Below are 17,689 nucleotides of genomic sequence, written 5' to 3'. Positions count from 1 at the left end.
GTCTGAGAACACATCCTCCCTCCGTGAGTCCTGGCTTTGAATGACCTCCTCTGGGACGCTGGCAGCCACTCTGCCCTTTGGGGTCTGCCTGCCACAGAGCATCCACCTGCTGCCCTGCTCCTCCACGCTGTACGTTTTAAGGCGAGGCTCTGGCCCAGGAGCGGGGCTGACAGGTGGACACCTGGACTAATTCTAGGGGTTCAGCATCGCGAGACCACTGTTGCCTGGGGTGTCATCCTGTTCCTGGCCGCTATCACAAGGAAAGGCAGTATTTGACTTCCCCGTCACTGTCTCTCTCAAATGGCCCATAACTCAGGGGAAGGGGGGGGTCATTTCATGGTCCACCCGCAAACCCAGCCAGGGGCCAGGGGCAGCTCCTGAAGCCCCACTCTGTAGGTGAGTGAGGGGGCTGTCAGATGGGCTCATTTGAAGGGCAGGGGGAAGTAACGCAGATGTCACATTTCCATAAAAAGGCAAGAGCAGGGGGCCCGTGGGCGTGTCTCTGGAGTGTGGGCACAGCCTCTCGCGGCCCCCAATTCCCCCAGACCACAGCCCAGGGTCTGGAAACTCTGGATCTCCAAGCCTCTTGTAGCTAGACTCAAAGTTGGGGGGGACCACCTAGGTTAACAGACAGCACAGCTCTGGGGGACAGGCCTCCCGCCTGTGCTGGGTCACCTCTGCCTTGGGCAGCCCCAGGCGTGCGGACAGCCCCGCTCTCGAGGCCGTGGAGCTGTGTGTCCGTGCCCGTCCCGGCTGCTCCGGGACCAGACCCACGCGAAGCCTCCTCCACAGGCTGGGGGGCCCATGCAGCCCTCCTGGCTCTCCAGCTGTCCTCATACAACACGCCCCCGCCCCTGGCCCTTCGTCACCGGCTGCCAGCTCGGGCACACCGTCCACGTCCCTCCCAAGCCCAGCTCCACCACCACAGCTTTCCCAGGACCCACGCGGGGCCAGGGCAGGTGTGCGTGCTCCCCGGGCCTCGGGACGCCCGTCTTGCCTGCAGAGCAGAGGGTGGGAAAGAGGCTCTGTGCTGAGCCAGCACACTCACCGCGGGGCCTGGCGGGCCTGGGGGGCCTTCACTGCCTTTCAGTCCAAGCGCCCCCTGCAAAGCAACAACATGTGGGCAGGGCACCGAGGGGAGACGCCCCCCGGGCTGGGCAGCCTCCAGCTCCATCCCCCCGGCTGGCCCCTCACTCACCACTGGACCAGGAAGCCCTCGGTCCCCGGGGAAGCCACGTAGCCCTGGGGGCCCATCTTTTCCAGGAAGGCCGGCGGGGCCTGGGTCACCCTGAAATCAGAGCCATAGGTGAGTTTCCGAGCGATGCCCCAGACCAGGGTGGACAGGGAGCTGGGCGGGGCCTGGTCTTCCAGATCCGCTCGGGACCTGGGTTGGAGGTGGGGCTTCCCCGGGCACTTGGCTTTAAAAGGAACCTCCGCGTCTTGACTTGACTCATTGGTTGGCAGGTCCACGCGCTGGAGCGCAGCCCAAGCTCACAGCCGGGGGCCTGTGCGGCGGGCTGGCTCTGCGTGTGGCTTGGGGACGGATTCCGACCGGGACTCCAGTCGTCTCCACGGAGGCCCAGGCCCCCACCCTGTCCTTCGGGGCCACGACGGCTGAGCCGGGGCTGAGGGCCCTACGTCTGCCCTTCTCATGTATCTGGGGATCCTCGAAGACTGGGCTCAGGGGAAGGAGTCCGTGGCCGAAGCACGGGAAGCGTTGCCTTGAAGAGGACTTGCCGCTCGAGACACTTGTCTCGAGCCTGAAACCACATATTCTGAAGATTCTCCACCTGGGCATGTACCTTCCCTGAAGTTCACTAAAGCTTTGACATCTTCCAGAATTTTCTCTGGGGTCCAACATGGCAGCATATCGGTCTTCAAACCAGCATGCCCTTGGCTCCCTTTCCAAACTCAGAGAGCTCCCTCTGTGGCCAGACACCCGGCTCTGTATTATACACACACATACGCGTGTCGTTTTTCAAGCACGTACACATGTACTCAAGCATATATGCATGCGTGCCTACATACGTGTGTGTAATTTTTTCACTATCTGATTACTTCTCAAGTTTAATTTCTTGTATGTGTTCACACGAGGGGCTGGAGAGCTTATCCTTCCCGTGTCCCTCACTGAAAAGCTGAAAACGGGAAGGCTGTTCATTTTTATGCTAAAACACAGAAAGTTATAACCACCAGCTTGGGGTACCCAGGGTGGGGATAGGTATTTTTAATATTTATTCTTTCACCTCTTACAGTGGGCAGTGTTTTAAAGGGTCGCTTTCTGCTAAATCCCTCTTAGACACATGAATTGTCAGGGTTGTATCCATTTCTGGGAATGGGCGTGGGCAGCCCGGGGAAAAGGTGGTCCCCAGCCCCCGTCACATGCATCCGGGCGGCAGGTGTGCTCAGCTCCCCTTCAAAGCGAGCAGAAGCTGAACTAAGTGCCTGGTTTGGGGGATCGATTGGCACGAGGAGCATCTGCTTGAGAATTACCCACTCTTTAGAAAAAAGCAGACCAAAGGCCGAAATGGTTCCTTGGGAAAGTCTACCTGGCACGGACGTCCCGGACACTCACCTTCGTCCCTTCTTTTCCGGCCAGGCCCGGGAGCCCTTGTTCACCAGGGGGGCCTGGGGGCCCAGGGTGGCCACGCTCACCCATGGGACCAGTTTCTCCCGTGGGACCCTGTTTGGAAAAGTGTGTCAGCCATAAACCGTGTTCGAGGGACACGCAAGGGAGTAACCTTCTCTTTCTACATCTAAGGACAGCCTGGCCACAGAGGCAAAGGGCCATTGCAAGCCCACTCGACCTCCACATTCCTTTGAAAGTCATCTCCCTCCGGTAAAGATCCAGAAAGGTCAAAGCGAACCAGGTGGGTGGTTTTCAACAGCCACTGCCTGGCCCTGTGGTTCTGTGTCTCCTCCCCAGTGAAGCGGGGCAGGGCCTGCGTTTCCCAGGGTGTCACAGGGAAACCAGCAGAGAGAGGGAGCGGGGAGCGCACCCGCATTTCCTGGGGCAGTACCTTATCCACTGCCACGTTAGGTGGGAACTTTCTGAGAAGCAAGGTGACTGCACCCTGTTGTGTGGCTCTGAGCCTGCAAGCCCGTCCTCACACTTATCCACGGGCGGTTAGAATAGCAGCCCTGGGTACTGGATCCAGGGCGGGGAATCAGGCTGCGTGGACACCAAGGGGTGGCTGCCCACGGGCCTGGCAGCCCCCATGGTTCTGCCTGCTCCGTTTACATCCATGTCAACAGATCACTGCCCTGCTCTCTACACCTGGTCCCCTGCACGGAGCACGTCTCTAAACAAGCACTACGGGCCTTGTGATGCCCTCTTGGCGGCACCCAGACCTTGAGAACGGTGGGGAACTTCCGTCCCGAGCGTGACTCTCTTTCCTGTGTGGGTGGGGACCCAGGGCGACCAGTGACACCAGGGGATGCTGTATCTCACCTGAGGGCCCACCACACCCGGGGGGCCTGGAGGGCCGGTCTTGCCTTGGAAACCCTGCGAAGAGAGAGTTGGCACACTGAGATGTCCAGAGCGACCCAACAGAAGGCTCGCCCCCGCCAGCCCTCACCCCACCCCCAAACAGTGGACGTCCCAGCCCTCATTTCAAAGGGCCATTTCTCTTGTTTCACTTTGCGTGCATTTCAGGAAGGTCGTGAAGCCAGACAGATCAGTTTCACCAGCTGCTTCCCGTTGCCCTGGTTCGTGCCGAGAAATATGTTTTAAAACCGTTCATCTTTCTGATGTCACTAAGCGTTCATTTTCTGAGCAGACTTGGTGTCCCCTGTCAGGAGCCACCTCTGGGCTGTATCTCGTCAGTGACTTTGTGGAGACTGCCCTGCTGCTGTCACCAAGGCTCCCGGGGCAGGGCAGGTGGTTTCACTGCCGCGTCCCTCTGCACCGGCTGAAACCGGGACGCGGTGGGGACTTGCAGCGCAGCGGCTGGGAGATATCCTTAGCTCGGTTGCACAGGAATCTCTTGCTTCTGCTCTTCACAGCGGCACGGAGACACCCATCTGGCTGCACTGCACACTCTCTCCTCCAGAGGAGAGGGCTGACGGCCAAGCAACGCGACTTTAATTTCCGGCACGTCTACAGAGCATGGCGCGTGCCGACAAGATGCCATCTGCAGGTGTCACGCGATGCTGGGGAAGACGGCAGATGCTACGCCCGGGAGGATCTTAGCGGAAACTCTTTAGAGTCTGCAGAGGGAGGTGCCTCGTTGAAAGCCACAGCGAGAGCTGCAGGGTGAGCTGCCGGGGGGCTGACGAGCGAGCGCCTCTAATTCACTGCACGACGGCCAGCGTGCCGGCGACGGAGGCTTCACACTCAGCCGCTGGACCACACAAACCCACAGCGGACTCGGCCCCTCGGCAGATCCCAGGAGGGCTCCCTTCTTTAGGCCCAGCTGAGCTGCATGCAATGGACTAATATGGCCATGGTCGATGCAGCGTTCCCCGTAGGCAGCCTTTACAGGGTCAGAAACAAGGAACGGTGGACAGGTCGAGAGCACCTCCCGCTCGGCGGGCCGGGCAGCAGTGCCCAAGTGGAGGCAGGAGCCTGGGTGTAAGGCAAGCAAGGCCCCACGCATGGTCCACTGCGGGGACCGTCCACGGCTGCTGAGGCCGGGATCCGTCTCTAGCCCCTCCCGAGAAACGGGCTTTGCGGTCGCACTTAGGAGATGCCATGACCTCTCGTGTTTCCAGCCTCTACAGAAAGTACAAGGCAACACCCCAGGGAAGACCTTTCTGGAGGCGTCTGGACCGGCCCGTGGAGGACATGCCACCCCAGGAGGGTCTGGATGGGGGTGCCCCTGAGTCTACGGGGGCAGCTGGGCGTGGCAGGTGGAGCCGGGAAGAACCTGTCCTACTTTCCCAGCAAAGATAAGCAACTTCATTACTTTGCCAGCCTCTTCCCAGAACAAGGCAGACGGGGAAAAGCACACACGACGTGAAACCTTCCATCTTGTCTCCTCAGAGAAGCATTAGACAAAAAGATGCAAAGCTAGGAACGTTTTCATTTTTCTCTATCAACAAAAGAGCAAAGTAACCTCCATTTATCAGCCACGGAGCGCCGTGCGGAACCCGGGATGGTACAATTAGAAGACGTTCCATCGGAACGAGCCGAAGAGGGACAAAGGGATTTTTTGAAGCAGAGTCACCAAGAACATATTAAACGTGCCCGCAAAACGCCCTTTCACGCGGGGACTGCTCTTCCTGGGAGCGCCCGCCAGAGACCTCTGGCCACAAGGACACCGGGTGCAGAGACAAGGGGGCCTCTCGGCCACTCTCCACCAATCTGGTGACAAGGACGTCACCAGGCGCTGTGAGTCCCCAACTGTCCAAAGCCTGGAGCCCCAAGGTCACGGGTTTGCCCACGCCCTTCTGGGGCACAGGCCTGGAGGGGACACAACGTGAAGCTGCGACGAATCCCCAGTGGCTCCCGGGACCAGAACGTCATCACATTTCCAAGAAATGCTTTTCCTAGAACTAAGAAATGCGGGTGTCCTTTAAGTCCAGCTGACAAAGGCTGGAACGGGCATTGCTACAAGTCAGGGCCAGGTCAAGGAGAGCCTGTGACGGCAGAGATGCTGGCCCTGAGCACAGCCAAGGGCCCAAACTCCACCCTGACCAGTCACCTGTCCTCCTTCCTATAAAAGGGGACTCGGAAGGAGCCCTCCAGGCCCCCTGCCATCAACCCCGAGGCCGGAAGGGCCTGGACAGACAGGGATGGGGGCGGCATAAAATAACCAAACGACAAACGGAGAATCTTCCCAACTACTTTTCCAGGTCAGATGCACGCAGAACAAACCGGCCACACTCAGACTGCTGCGGGAGGAAGGAAAGGCGGCTGCGCTAGGTTTTTGTTTGTGTCATGATGGTTTCACGTGTGACCTTGGACCAAACTGGCCAGGATGACTTTGCAGCCAGCGCCTGCCTTTGCACACAGAGTGTCACAGGGTTGCTGCCTGCGCTGGGCTCTCCCCGAGGCCACAGAAGATGGCCCGGCCCTCAGGGGCTTTCCCGAGGCTGACCGCCTCCCATAAGCTGATGGGCAGCGAAGGCCAGGTCCCCCAGCCCTGCCCATACTCACCGTCTCTCCTCTCTGTCCAGGGTGTCCCGGGAGCCCATCCTTGCCCGGGGGCCCCTGAAGAAAGCAAAGGAAGGAAGTTGCATTTTGTTCTGAGACGCGCACACCTTCGGGGTTTCGTGCTACACCAGGCAACAAAAGCTGCTACTTCATTCCCAACGCAACGACGGCAAAGTTACGGTGACAAGTACCACGTGGGACCCAGGGTCTGGGCACCGTCCCCTTGAATGCTCACAACCACCCTGAGGGTCACCGTCGTCTCCCACGGGGAGAAACCAAGGCAGCGAGAGGTCAGCAGCTCCCTGAGGTCCAGCCAGTGGGAGGTGAAGGAGGATCAAGTGTGTCTGGTTCAGAGGCCAAACTCCTCCCTAACCCCTGCCCCCAAGCAAGCGCCGTTAGGCACGAACTCCAACCACGAGGGGTTTTTCTTTCTCAGAGGAAACATACTGTGTCTGTTGTGAGTTGAACTGTGTCTCCCCCAAAATAGGCTGAGGTCCTAACCCCTGGAAGCTGTGACCGTGGCCTCATTTGGAAATAGGGTCTTTGCAGATGGGATTAGGTCAAAGTGAGGTCTGAATGGGTTAGGGTGGGGCCTGATCCAGCGACCAGTGGATAGAGATAGAGAATTTGAAGACACAGAGCAACAGAGAGGCCAGGCGAAGACACAGGCAGAGATCCGGGTGAGCACTTGCAACCCAAGGGCGGCCGGCAGGCGCCGGAAGCTGCGAGAGGCCTGGGACGGATTCTCCCCGAGAGCCCTCAGAGGAGGAGCCAGGCCTGCCCACACCTGAATCTTGGCCTTTGGCCTCCAGACTGTGAGAGAACACATTTCTGTGGTTTTAAGTGACCGGCTGTGTGGTCGTTTGTTATGGCAGCCCTAGCGCCCTAAGACAGTACCAACTAGAGAATCGTGATGGTCTAAATGAAAGAGGGGTCCGTGCTCCCCAAAAGCAGCTCTCTCCAGCCAGAGCTTCCGGGCAGGTCTCCCTCCCCACCCGCCAGCTGCCAGGAGGCCACTGGAGCCTCGGGGAAGATCCAACATCTCTGGGAAATCCTGGGCCAGCCCCACAGGGAAAACGCAGTACTCACCGGGGGACCCTTTGGTCCAGGGAACCCCGTGGGTCCTTGGGGTCCGTTGGGTCCCTGAGGACAGAGAATGGCCAGTATGAGGACAGACATCTTCTCCCCAGCATCTGGGGGGCCCAGCAGCCCTCACCGTCGGCGCTCTGAGCACAGGCACCAGGATCGATTTATCACTGCTCCCCATGACCTTTTCTCTATTTTTTCCGGCCCTTGCCCTCACCGATGTGAAAAGAAGTCCAGTCAGGGGCCGAGGAGGCCAGGCCACAGAGCAAGGTCCCTCGGGGCAGCACGGGCCCAGGACCCAGTTTCCTGACATCTCAGCCACTGTCCCCCCAAACCCCAAGGCAAGGGCCAAGTGGATGGGCGCTCCATCTCCGACCGACAGAAGACTTTACTCCCAGGGAAGGCTACTCTGACCCCCTTTCCATTTTAGGAAAACCCTCTCCTTCGGCAGAGTCAAAGGCTAGCCTCCCTCTCCCCCGCCCACTGGGGAAGAAATGCAGGGGGGCTATTTAAGGCAGGCTGCTTTCCTGCACATGTTCCTAGAGATGTTTCCGGGATGTGTCCAGATGCTCACCCGTTCACCCGGAGGGCCGGCCGGGCCATCACCTCCAGAGTTGCCCTGGGAAGGGAGGAAAAGGTCAAGAAAAGCTTATTATTATTTCTACTCTTACTATTTTTGAGCAAAGACTCTGGCCTGTAACATCATCAAAAGTTCAGGGTCACATACTGCACGCGTGCCCTCCTGGAGGCTCACCCCACCGGATTCTCAGTAAAGAGCCAGGCCGTGGCTCCCAAAGGCCGCCTGTCCCCTTGCCTCTACAGGCACACCTGACACTGAGCCGGCATCCCCGCGGCTGTGACATTCCAGGAGAACACTCTCCCGCTGTGGGACAAAGGCCACGACGCTTCCACCAGGGGGTGCAGCCCAAACTCATGAGAAGACGGGACACAGGCCCCGTCCCAGGGCCCACCCGGCACCGGGCAACAGCTGAGCATTAAGTCAGCCTCCGGGGAGCGTGATCGTGGCTCAGAGCTCGTCAGGGAAGGATGTGTGTAGCCCCCGGGCCGTCACATCTGCCCGGCTCTGCACCTCGGCCAGCAGCGGGCCCATCTCCTTCGCAGGAATGCACTTTGCAAATCACATCCTGGACAGGACAGGACAGGACCAGCCCGCCTGGCCGAGGTTTGTTTCCACACTGACGGTGGCAGGTTGGGGGGGTGGGGGACGGGGCGAAATTGGCTTCAAGGCCCCAGGGCAGGAGGAGGGGATCCGGAGGATCTTTCACCAGGGCAGGAAGAACTTGCTTTAGAATCCCAGCAAAGATGTCTCTGCAGCTTCCAAGCCCCTTCTCAAGAAAAGAAATGAGACCTCCCCATCAGAACTAGGGCGGCGGGGAGAGGGGGAATCTGTCCAAAGCCTGGCTGGGCCTCACCTCCTGGAGCTGCGGGGCTTCTGGCTGGAAAGTTCCACGGGGGGATGGCCCCGGGCAGCCTCTGCCACGTGACTCAACCTGACCTAACTCATCCAAGGGCTGGTGGAGGAGACCAGCTCCGTCTGAAATACCCCCAAGAAAACGTCTTTCTTTCTTTTATTTTCTCAAGTGAGAAGGGCCATGGGGCACCCTCAGGGGCTTGACATTCTGGTGCATCAAACACTTTGGTCCAGGGCTCCCCTGGTGGCGCAGTGGTCGGGAGTCCGCCTGCCGATGCAGGGGCCACGGGTTCGTGCCCCGGTCCGGGAAGATCCCATGTGCCGCGGAGCGGCTGGGCCCGTGAGCCATGGCCGCTGGGCCTGCGCGTCCGGAGCCTGTGCTCCGCAACGGGAGAGGCCACAACAGTGAGAGGCCCGTGTACCTCAACAAAACAAAACAAAACTTTGGTCCATCCCGGGGCCACAGAGGATGCTGAACACATACCTTGGGGCCAGGCTTCCCAGTGATGCCTCGGGGGCCTCTTTCACCCCGTGGACCCTGGACAAACAGGACACAAGACAGGTCAGCGCCAATCCTCGGCACCCTTGATGCCTCCTTCCCCCCATCCCCCACCGGGCATGCTCCCACAACCCGCTCCCAATCTGGAAGATGGCCCTCACGCCCAGGGTTACCGTTGGGCCTCGCTGCCCCCGTGGTCCCGGCTTCCCAGGTGTGCCCTGGAATCAGAGAAAAAGGGCGTCGGTCAGTCACTTGACACACCTGTCACTGTCTGGGCGGTGGGCCCCCCTCCTGGGTGATGGAGAGACCCCGCGAAGTCAGAAGCTAGAAAAGACCCTCCTCCTTCTCTTTGTTTTAAAGGAAGACTTTTCAGGGTGACAGGATCCACTGCACGTCCAATACACACAGCTTTGTATTTCTGTACAAGGCCTGCTGAAATCCGATTTTCTCCCTGCTGCCTGATGGATGTTAACCACGCTTATCTGGTTTCCTTCCCTCAAAGCATCTAGCCCTCCCTCCTCCCCCCTCCTCCCCCTTCATCTCTCTCTCCACTCTCTCTCTCTCTCTCAGCAGGGGTGGGGGGAATCATTATTACAAGAAAAGAGAAGGAAGTCAACCCCTTTCCTACATAATTTACTTTTGCTACAGTTAAGGATATTAGCCATTAAATTTTCAACGGGCGCTGCAAACGAACAAACTTGCAATTTAATACATAAATCATGTATCCAAGAGTCATTTGCTTCTCATCTAATAGAACTGAGACTCCTTCTCTCTCTGTGGTTTTGCATTTTCCAAACCAAGGAAAACAAATGCACTGCGTTTGTTTTTTTCTAAAGCAAATATATAACAGCCGGTAAGTGCAGTTTACCTACAGCACATGGAAGTAATGGATGGATCACAGCTCCTATATCTCCACCACTTCTCCATGCATTTTCCGGGAATTTTTTTTTTTTTTTCTGGTTTCTAAAGCCCAAGATGGATCTGTATTGCGAAAAGCCACCTGATACATTTCCTCTCACCATCTTTCATTCACTGCCAGCATCAAAACTGCTTTCTAGAGCCTCCCGTTTTGAAGTGAGTTTAATAAAACCTTTTATGATAATGAGGTGATTATGATGCTTTTTAACGATGCACTCTGCTCTCGCTGCTTTCATTAGATGACGAGATCTTTCGGCTTCAAATAAACATTTGCCTACGAAAACGAATGAAACATCTGCTTTCTTCAAATGATGGACTTCCACCAGCAGAGACACCGTGACCCACCCGGGTGCCTCCCTGGCATTTGCGGGTGAGTCCAGCTGGCACGTCATCTCACGCCCAGCCTCCACCCAACACCACGACCCAGGTCGCAGTTCTGATCTCGTCACCTGAAAGGCTCTGGGTTCCGACCTAAACTAACTGTGCCCCGGGCACTGGGAGCAAAACAGAGTCTCAGCCACGGATTCTGTCAGGCCTCCCAGGTGGTGCCAACGCTCTCCAGGTTTCCTTGTAAACGAACCCAGGGCTTTGCATCCCGGTGACTTACGTCACTGAACAGAAGGTGCCCCGTCCACGGCTTCCTTAACAGAATCTCCCGCGAGCGCCTGTCCTTGTGCCCTTGCGGGGGAGGCACGGGCCTTCCCAGAACTAGCCTTGCTCGAGCCAAGATGCCCGACGCAGGCGGCAGAAGCCTCTGGTCGCTGGTGGTGTTCCTAAGGGGTTGGCTCTTGCCAGGCAGGGCCGGCTGGGACCCCGCCTCGGCCCGGGGTGCGGGCCAGTGACAGGGACAGACTGTCGACTGCTCACATGACAGCCGGCTGTACGTGGAATCCACAGCCAGCAGTCCCCCAACCCAGCCAGCCCCTCCGCAGAGGCCAGGATGAGGCGGACAGAAGGGCACCTGCCGGCTCACAAGCAGCTGTCAGACGGGAGGCACACGCGTACCAGCACACACGCCACCCGTCACGCTGAGCATCCTAGCACTTAGAAGCAACCACCGGACCAGAATGTCCAAAAGGAGAGTAAAACGACGTCTCCACAGAAGCACAGCCCGCCGGCTCCCTTCCCATCCGCTCTCCACACCAGAGCGGGGACCAGAGCTACGCTAAAAACCTCCCACGTTGCTCCCCTGATGAAAGCCTGGGTGGATTCCTCCTTCCTTCCGTGGGAAGGTTCCAGAATAAAGGCGTCTGTCTCTCCGGAGGGGAGGACGGGCAGACGTGCCGTAAGTGCTGAGTCTCGCGACTCCAGGGTCCTCTCCCGGGTGCAGGGACACGCGGAGCCCACAGCTAAACAATGAACGCTCGGGGTCTCAGACCCGGGGGCTTGTCCGTCTGCCAGGACGTGCACTAAAACGGCGGCGCTAACTTGTTCACCGCGAGCCGGCTGATCTCAGACGGTTCCTGGGGACAGACGTGGCCATTTTCCCCTGGAAAATGTGCCTGGACACATCTCTCCCACAATGAACAGACGTGTGCTCCAGTCATGCCTGACCACGGCCCAACCTCTCCCTTCGGGAAAAGCTGGCATCTTTGCCATCCCAGCTCTCTCTAAATGCTGGCGGCCACACCCACCCATGTGGCCACGATATAGCCACATGCAACCCGACAATCCCTGTCAATCCCGAAGTAGATCGTTTCCTCGGGGTGTCCAGGTTTCAGACCCCAGGAACCACGTCCGAACCTCAGAACAGGAGGAAGTGTCCCGGTCCCAGACCCCCTGCTTTCCAACAACCCGTTTTCAGCGGTGACCCTGGTGATCACGTGCTGACGCACTGGAACAATGGCCCGTGAGGGCCGGGGGGCATCCAGGCATCTGCCCAAACTTCTCGGCTCGGGACTGGGGAGGCCGAGAAGCACGAGGGGCAGAAGAGGGCAGCAGAGCTTGGACCAGAGCGCCACGGCCCCCAGAGCCACGGCCAGGCCTCTGCTGCTCGACGTGACCCCACGGGGCCTGGACCTGCAGTGCAGCTCCTCCACGGAAGGGCCTGTGTCACATCACATGACCCCGTTAACCGTCATGACCCCTCTTGGGGACTCTCACGGCAACGTGGCGCGGAAAGCCCTGTGCCCTCCACAAGCTCAGGGGCTGCCCACCCCGTCACCCCGCGCTTCCCACGCTTTTACCAGACCCTGGACCACTTTTCTCAAATGACAGTCTTTCCCTGAAGACACTAGTCAGACTGTCCCTACCAGGAAGAACTAGACAGACGGGTAGGCAGGTAGATGATGGACACACAGTTACAGACACAGACACAGACATGATGTAGACATGACATACATCTAAACATTGCAGATACAGACCCAGGTACAGATACATCTAGACACCGATACAGACAAACAGATAAAGGTCTCCCTGTGGTTATGCCGTTGACTTGCACTCAGAAAAGTCCCCGTCTTTCTCTTTTGTGAGCCTGGCAGACACGTTCGTGCACGCGGATTTTGGATGGCTGAAGTCTTCCTCCCTGCTTTCAAGAGATCTCACTGTCTCCGCTCAAACACAGTAACATTAGTTTGTAGCGAGCACGCTGAGGAGAGGCAGCCCATCCGTCTGCGTGGGGAGGACCAGCCCAGGGTGGAGGGGACCGGGCTGGGCCCAGCGTCTTCTCCAGGCCTGCTCTGCACACACCCCACACGCCTGTGGACAAGGCCGCTCCGAGTCCAAAGGCCCAGGCGGACCCTTCCTGTCCTGTTCGGTTGAGCGGCAGCACTCAGGCAGCCTCCCATGATTTCCCTAAGCAGTGTTCAGGGCAGCTCCTGCAGGATGGCCTGGGCCGGCAGGGGGCCGGGAGGGCGGCTCCCCCAGCCTGAGCCCTCGGATCACCTTCCCTCAGGGGGACAACAGAGGGAAGCAAAGCGCGTGGCACCTGGCGGGGTCCCGTGACAGCGGCAGCGTGGGAAGAAGAGGAAGGAGGCGACTTGACCCTGGGAGAGCAGAGTCCGTGAGATACAAGGCAGAACTCCTTTCCTTCCTTTTAAACTTAGCCTGGAGGGAAAGTCACTTGGGCTGAAAGAGGAGAATCTGGGTTTCGCCAGTGACCCAAAAGAGATGGCAGGATGGCGGCTGTGCATGAGAAAGCACTGTTTTCTCAGCGTGCCTTCCCCTCAGGCCTGCTGCCCTTTCTACTGCGGCACTGCCCCGCCCGGGGGGCCAAGAGTCACCAGCGCTCAGTGGACAGGCTTAAGGTCAGCTGTTCCAGAAAGCAGTTTTGGCAGCAAAGTGGGTGAGATGTATTGGAGAATATACCCGCGAAATATATATATACCCGAGAATAACATGTATATATAAAATATATATGTTTTATATATATATATAATATATATTATAACATATATATAATACATGTATATAATAATATATATATATATAAAAATATATATATACCCGAGAATATACCCGAGAATCAACAGGATGTATTGGAGAATATACCCGCGAAATACCAAGGCAGCAGAAGAAGCCACCTGAGCAGAGGCCAGACCGTCCTTACCCGGCCACCCTTCTCTCCGTTGGCACCAGGAAATCCGGGAAATCCGATAGAACCCTGAAAGAGAGTTAATCAGGGAAGAGGCTTGAGAGCCTGGTCAGGAGGACGAGCGATGCTGCCTGTGCAGCAGGAAGAGTCCGTTAGAGTTCATGGTCTCGGACCAAACTCACCCACTACCCACCACCCATCCACCCACCATCCATCCACCTGTCTCCCCACCCACCACCCACCTATCTACCCACCATCCATCCACCTGTCTCCCCACCCACTATCCAACTATATACCCACCCACCCACCCACTATCCAACTATATACCCACCCACCCATCCACCCACCATCCATCCACCTGTCTACCCACCCACCACCCACCTATCTACCCACCATCCATCCACCTGTCTCCCCACCCACTATCCAACTATATACCCACCCACCCACCCACTATCCAACTATATACCCACCCACCCATCCATCCATCCATCCATCCATCCACCATCCGTCTACCCATCCACCCACCATCCACCCATCTACCCACCTACCACCCAACATCCACCCACCATCCGTCTATCCATCCACCAAACCACTCATCCACCCACCCGCCTACTCAGTATTTCCTGAGCATCTCACAGACTCCAAATTTAAAATCCAGGACTGAATCCTAACCAGGCTTCCCCTTTCCCCCTCTCTCCACACTCTGCTCTCACACACCCATCTCTGCCAAACACTGGTGTTTGGGGAGAAAAGGGAACACGTGCCACTCAGAGTAACTGGAGACGACGTGTGAACGTCACATTTATGACGTTTGTTTTCTGCACCTTGTTGCCATGTTTCGTTATCTTCCCAGAACACCTCTAAATAAAGTACGGCAGCTTATAAAGTCAGAAGAGAATGCAATGTACGCGCCGATGTGGCCTCGCACAGCTCTTTAATTCTAGAACTTCACAAGGTGCACACAGGCAGGGATGCACTTAAGGGCTTTGATTGGCCGAATATCCAAACACTTCCCACGTGAGCTCCCAGTGACACTGTCGAAAGCATTTCTTCAGCACGTCTCTACTCTCTGCGTGACTTAAAATCCTGACCCGAACGTGTGCTTAGACCAGGAAAAGCTGACCGACGTTCAAACCCTGAACTTCTCCCAGGGCGCTGAGCTTTGCCAAGCCACCCATGTGCCCGCCTCCCTGCTCCAAACAGGAGACTGTACCGAGCTTCAGGGCGGGAACACCTGGGACGCAGGCTTCACAGAGCTCGGCGCAGGAGCTGGGTCACCGCCCAAGGACTGTCCAAACCGCCTGAGTAGCTTCAAGGTCCTGCCCTCATCTTCCCAAAAAGCTGCCTGAACTTGATCTATATTCTCCCCCGACTCCCGTCTCTCCCAAACTCCTCCTCTCTCTCCTCTCCTCTCCCAAAAGGACACGCGTTTCAGGAGAGCAAATGGGTCCATCAGCCTCTCTTCCTCCAAATACAGTGGACAGCACTGCAGTCAGCAACGACGTCGCGGCAGACACCACACAAAACTCCTGGTTCACAGCAAACGATCTCCCCTGCGTGGTGGCTGTCGGCTGCTGAGTGGGGGCCTTCGCGTTCCACGGGAAGGACTGACGTAAGCATTGCCATCAGCAACAAGGAAATACCTAGAGCTGCAGCCCAGCCCACGGGGCCCTTCCTCTGCTAGCAAGCGGGGTGTCCAGAGGTCTGAAGCCCAAGGAGGGCAGGATGCACGGACGCAAACCCCAGAGACCCACGAGTTCTCTTTTGCTGTTAATTATGTCTCTAGTGAAGGCAGCTGGTTATTTTTTAAGGAAGAACCATGAATAATAAAAGGTGAGATTAAAACAAAATAATGTTTTAAATGATTTGCAAAGCCTCAAGGAGCTGTTACACGTAAAATAAAGCATGATTTCCTATAAGAAAGGTTTCATCTTTCTTTTATACTCAGTTATGAGCAAATAACTTTTGGATCTCCAGGGTGAGTTAAATCTGAGAGAGGAACACGAGTTCTGGGTGTGGAGAAACCAGTGCACGGCGGTCCCCACGAGGCCAGGGGCACTGAGGGTCCCGAGGTGCAGCCCACGCTCAGCTGGGGGGTCCCCTTCTGTGAAAAGGCTCACCTAACTGTCCAGGCCCCTGCCTTCTGACTTAGCCGAATTACCACAGACGGTGGTGAACGGGGCAGAACCGAGACGCAGCTACCGTGACCTTCTGCTTTGTCGCAGCAGCTACGCCAGGGAGGGCGAATGGGTGATAGTGTGAGGGGCAGGGAGACGCCAATTGTCAAATCTAACAAGGGAGTTAGCACGTTACCTTTGGCCCTTGTCTTCCTGGGTAGCCGGGCAATCCTGGGACTCCGAGTTTTCCCTGGGGAAATAAAGGAGGTGAATTCCACAGCCAGCTCTGTACTTCTCTGAGCAGAGAGAAAGCCAGCGTGGCTTGGCAGGGGACTGGAGCAGGCTGGAGTCTCCAAAGGCCGAGGACACGGTCATCACGGAACGCGCCCTGCCTGGTTTAAAGCAAAGGGCCCTCAAGCAGGGATGGACGCCACCGCTGAAGCAACAGTGGGTGGAGGCAATCGCTCCAAATAAAGGGAAAAAGGTCTTTATCTACGATATTTTGGTCAATCTTTTTGTAAAAGAGTTCCAGCCTTGGGGCAGGACAGGGCGGGATAACTGGGCCAAGCAGAGCTGGTTCCTGTTCGGGGGTGAAGGTAGGGGGTAGGGGAGCAGGACAGGGGTGGGCGGCCTCCTGCAGGTGTAGGAGCAGCTGTCGGGAGCCCTAACCCCGCCACAGAAGATGGTGCACGTGGGTGCCAAGCTCAGACCCCAAGCTTTGTGACCAGCGGGAGGAAGGAACTCTTCCAGGAGTGGATTTGGGGACAAGGGTGCTGGGTGGAGTCAAGGGGACAGGAACCACGTCAGGACTCGCGCCAGCTCCCACCTGGGGCTCAGCCCGACCAAGCCACTGCCTGGACGCCCAAGGCCATCGGGAAGAGACTGTCCCTGGGAAGCGGTCAACCTCCTGTGTCACGTACCTTCTCCCCAGGGGGTCCCAGAGGACCCGGGTCGCCATTCGGACCTCCACGACCCTTGGGACCTTCGGGACCGTCCTCCCCTCTGGGACCAGGTGGGCCGATCTCCCCCTGCAATTCAGAAAGAGAAGGTGAAGGAGACCCCCAGAGTCTCTAGCCCCCCAAAGTCCCCCCCCCGCCCACCGTCTGGGAGTGAGGGGCCGGATCCCAGGCCAGGGCGGTAAGAGCCGCTGGGCCCCCTCAAGCAGATGGACCCTTGTCCTCGCACCGAGGAGACCGGGGCTCTGCTGAGCGACCGACGCCCCTCGGGACCCACACTTAAGCCCTCGCTCCCCTATTCCCAATGGCCTTCTCCAAATCAAGCACCTCTCGGCTAAAATCACTTCGGTGGCCACGGCAGCCCTGAACTGCTACTTCCCCAAAGAGAGCAGAAGTGCCTTGCACTGGGGCAGCCGCCTTCTTCTCCTGAAGCCCCAGGAGGTATCAAAATGGACCACAGGCCTGGCTGGGCCACGCCTGGGCGTCACGGCACACGGGAGACCCACAGGGTGTATCCAGAGATGGAAAAAACGAAACGTCACCTCATCCAACTTCCCCAAGTAACAGGTGGGGAGGCCTGAGCCCACACAAGGAAGAGGGCTTTGGGGCGTGGCCAAGTGCAGCAGCAGGGGCGTGGCCCGGCCTCGGAGTGCCCACCCGGGCCCTCTCTATCGATGTGTTCCCCTCCGATCACTGGTTTCCGGGAGCAGCTGCAGGACAGCTGTGCAAACCCCCAACAGAAATGTGCGCTGCACGCATAAAGAAAGCTAATGACTCCCTTATTCCCCAGCCCCAGTGTGTCTACAGGTCGAGGACTCTCTGTCCCTAAGAGATGCTTTTCTCGTTCAACAAAAGCATCCTTCCCACGTTTTCTGAGCACTCAGAATATTAGCAAATGCCAAGCACTGGGCAGAAATCCCTCTCTGGGAGAAATCAAGACTGAGGAGCCTCACTGCCCAGCTGAGGAAGTGTCCCCGCCCCCCCCACCCCCGTCCATCCTCATCCAATTCCAGCCAGAGGTCCACTCAGGGTACGGCGTGCAACTGCGGAACGTC

At 57.6% G+C, this 17,689-nt stretch overlaps 1 protein-coding gene across 3 annotated transcripts in view; it reads right to left on the bottom strand.

The window, feature by feature from the left end:
* COL5A1 (collagen type V alpha 1 chain) overlaps window positions 1-17,689 on the bottom strand; it is a gene marked incomplete at its 5' end in the record, with an annotated part of 155,075 nt that overhangs the window by 32,857 nt on the left and 104,529 nt on the right. For all 3 annotated transcript variants that reach the window (XR_014296933.1, XM_082657319.1, XM_082657320.1), the window contains 12 exons: window positions 1,049-1,102; window positions 1,199-1,288; window positions 2,573-2,680; window positions 3,449-3,502; window positions 6,098-6,151; window positions 7,184-7,237; window positions 7,755-7,799; window positions 9,097-9,150; window positions 9,285-9,329; window positions 13,577-13,630; window positions 15,875-15,928; window positions 16,599-16,706. Coding sequence is in view for 2 of the 3 variants with exons in the window: in XM_082657319.1 (XP_082513445.1) it covers window positions 1,049-1,102; window positions 1,199-1,288; window positions 2,573-2,680; window positions 3,449-3,502; window positions 6,098-6,151; window positions 7,184-7,237; window positions 7,755-7,799; window positions 9,097-9,150; window positions 9,285-9,329; window positions 13,577-13,630; window positions 15,875-15,928; window positions 16,599-16,706 (774 nt within the window). The remainder of the gene's footprint in view (window positions 1-1,048; window positions 1,103-1,198; window positions 1,289-2,572; window positions 2,681-3,448; window positions 3,503-6,097; window positions 6,152-7,183; window positions 7,238-7,754; window positions 7,800-9,096; window positions 9,151-9,284; window positions 9,330-13,576; window positions 13,631-15,874; window positions 15,929-16,598; window positions 16,707-17,689) is intronic.

Source organism: Grampus griseus (genome assembly GCF_964374135.1).
Source record: "Grampus griseus genome assembly, chromosome: 6".
Classification (NCBI taxonomy): Eukaryota; Metazoa; Chordata; class Mammalia; order Artiodactyla; family Delphinidae; genus Grampus; species Grampus griseus.
Note: the sequence above shows the minus strand (reverse complement) of the source record. Positions and strands in the feature narration are given on the sequence as shown.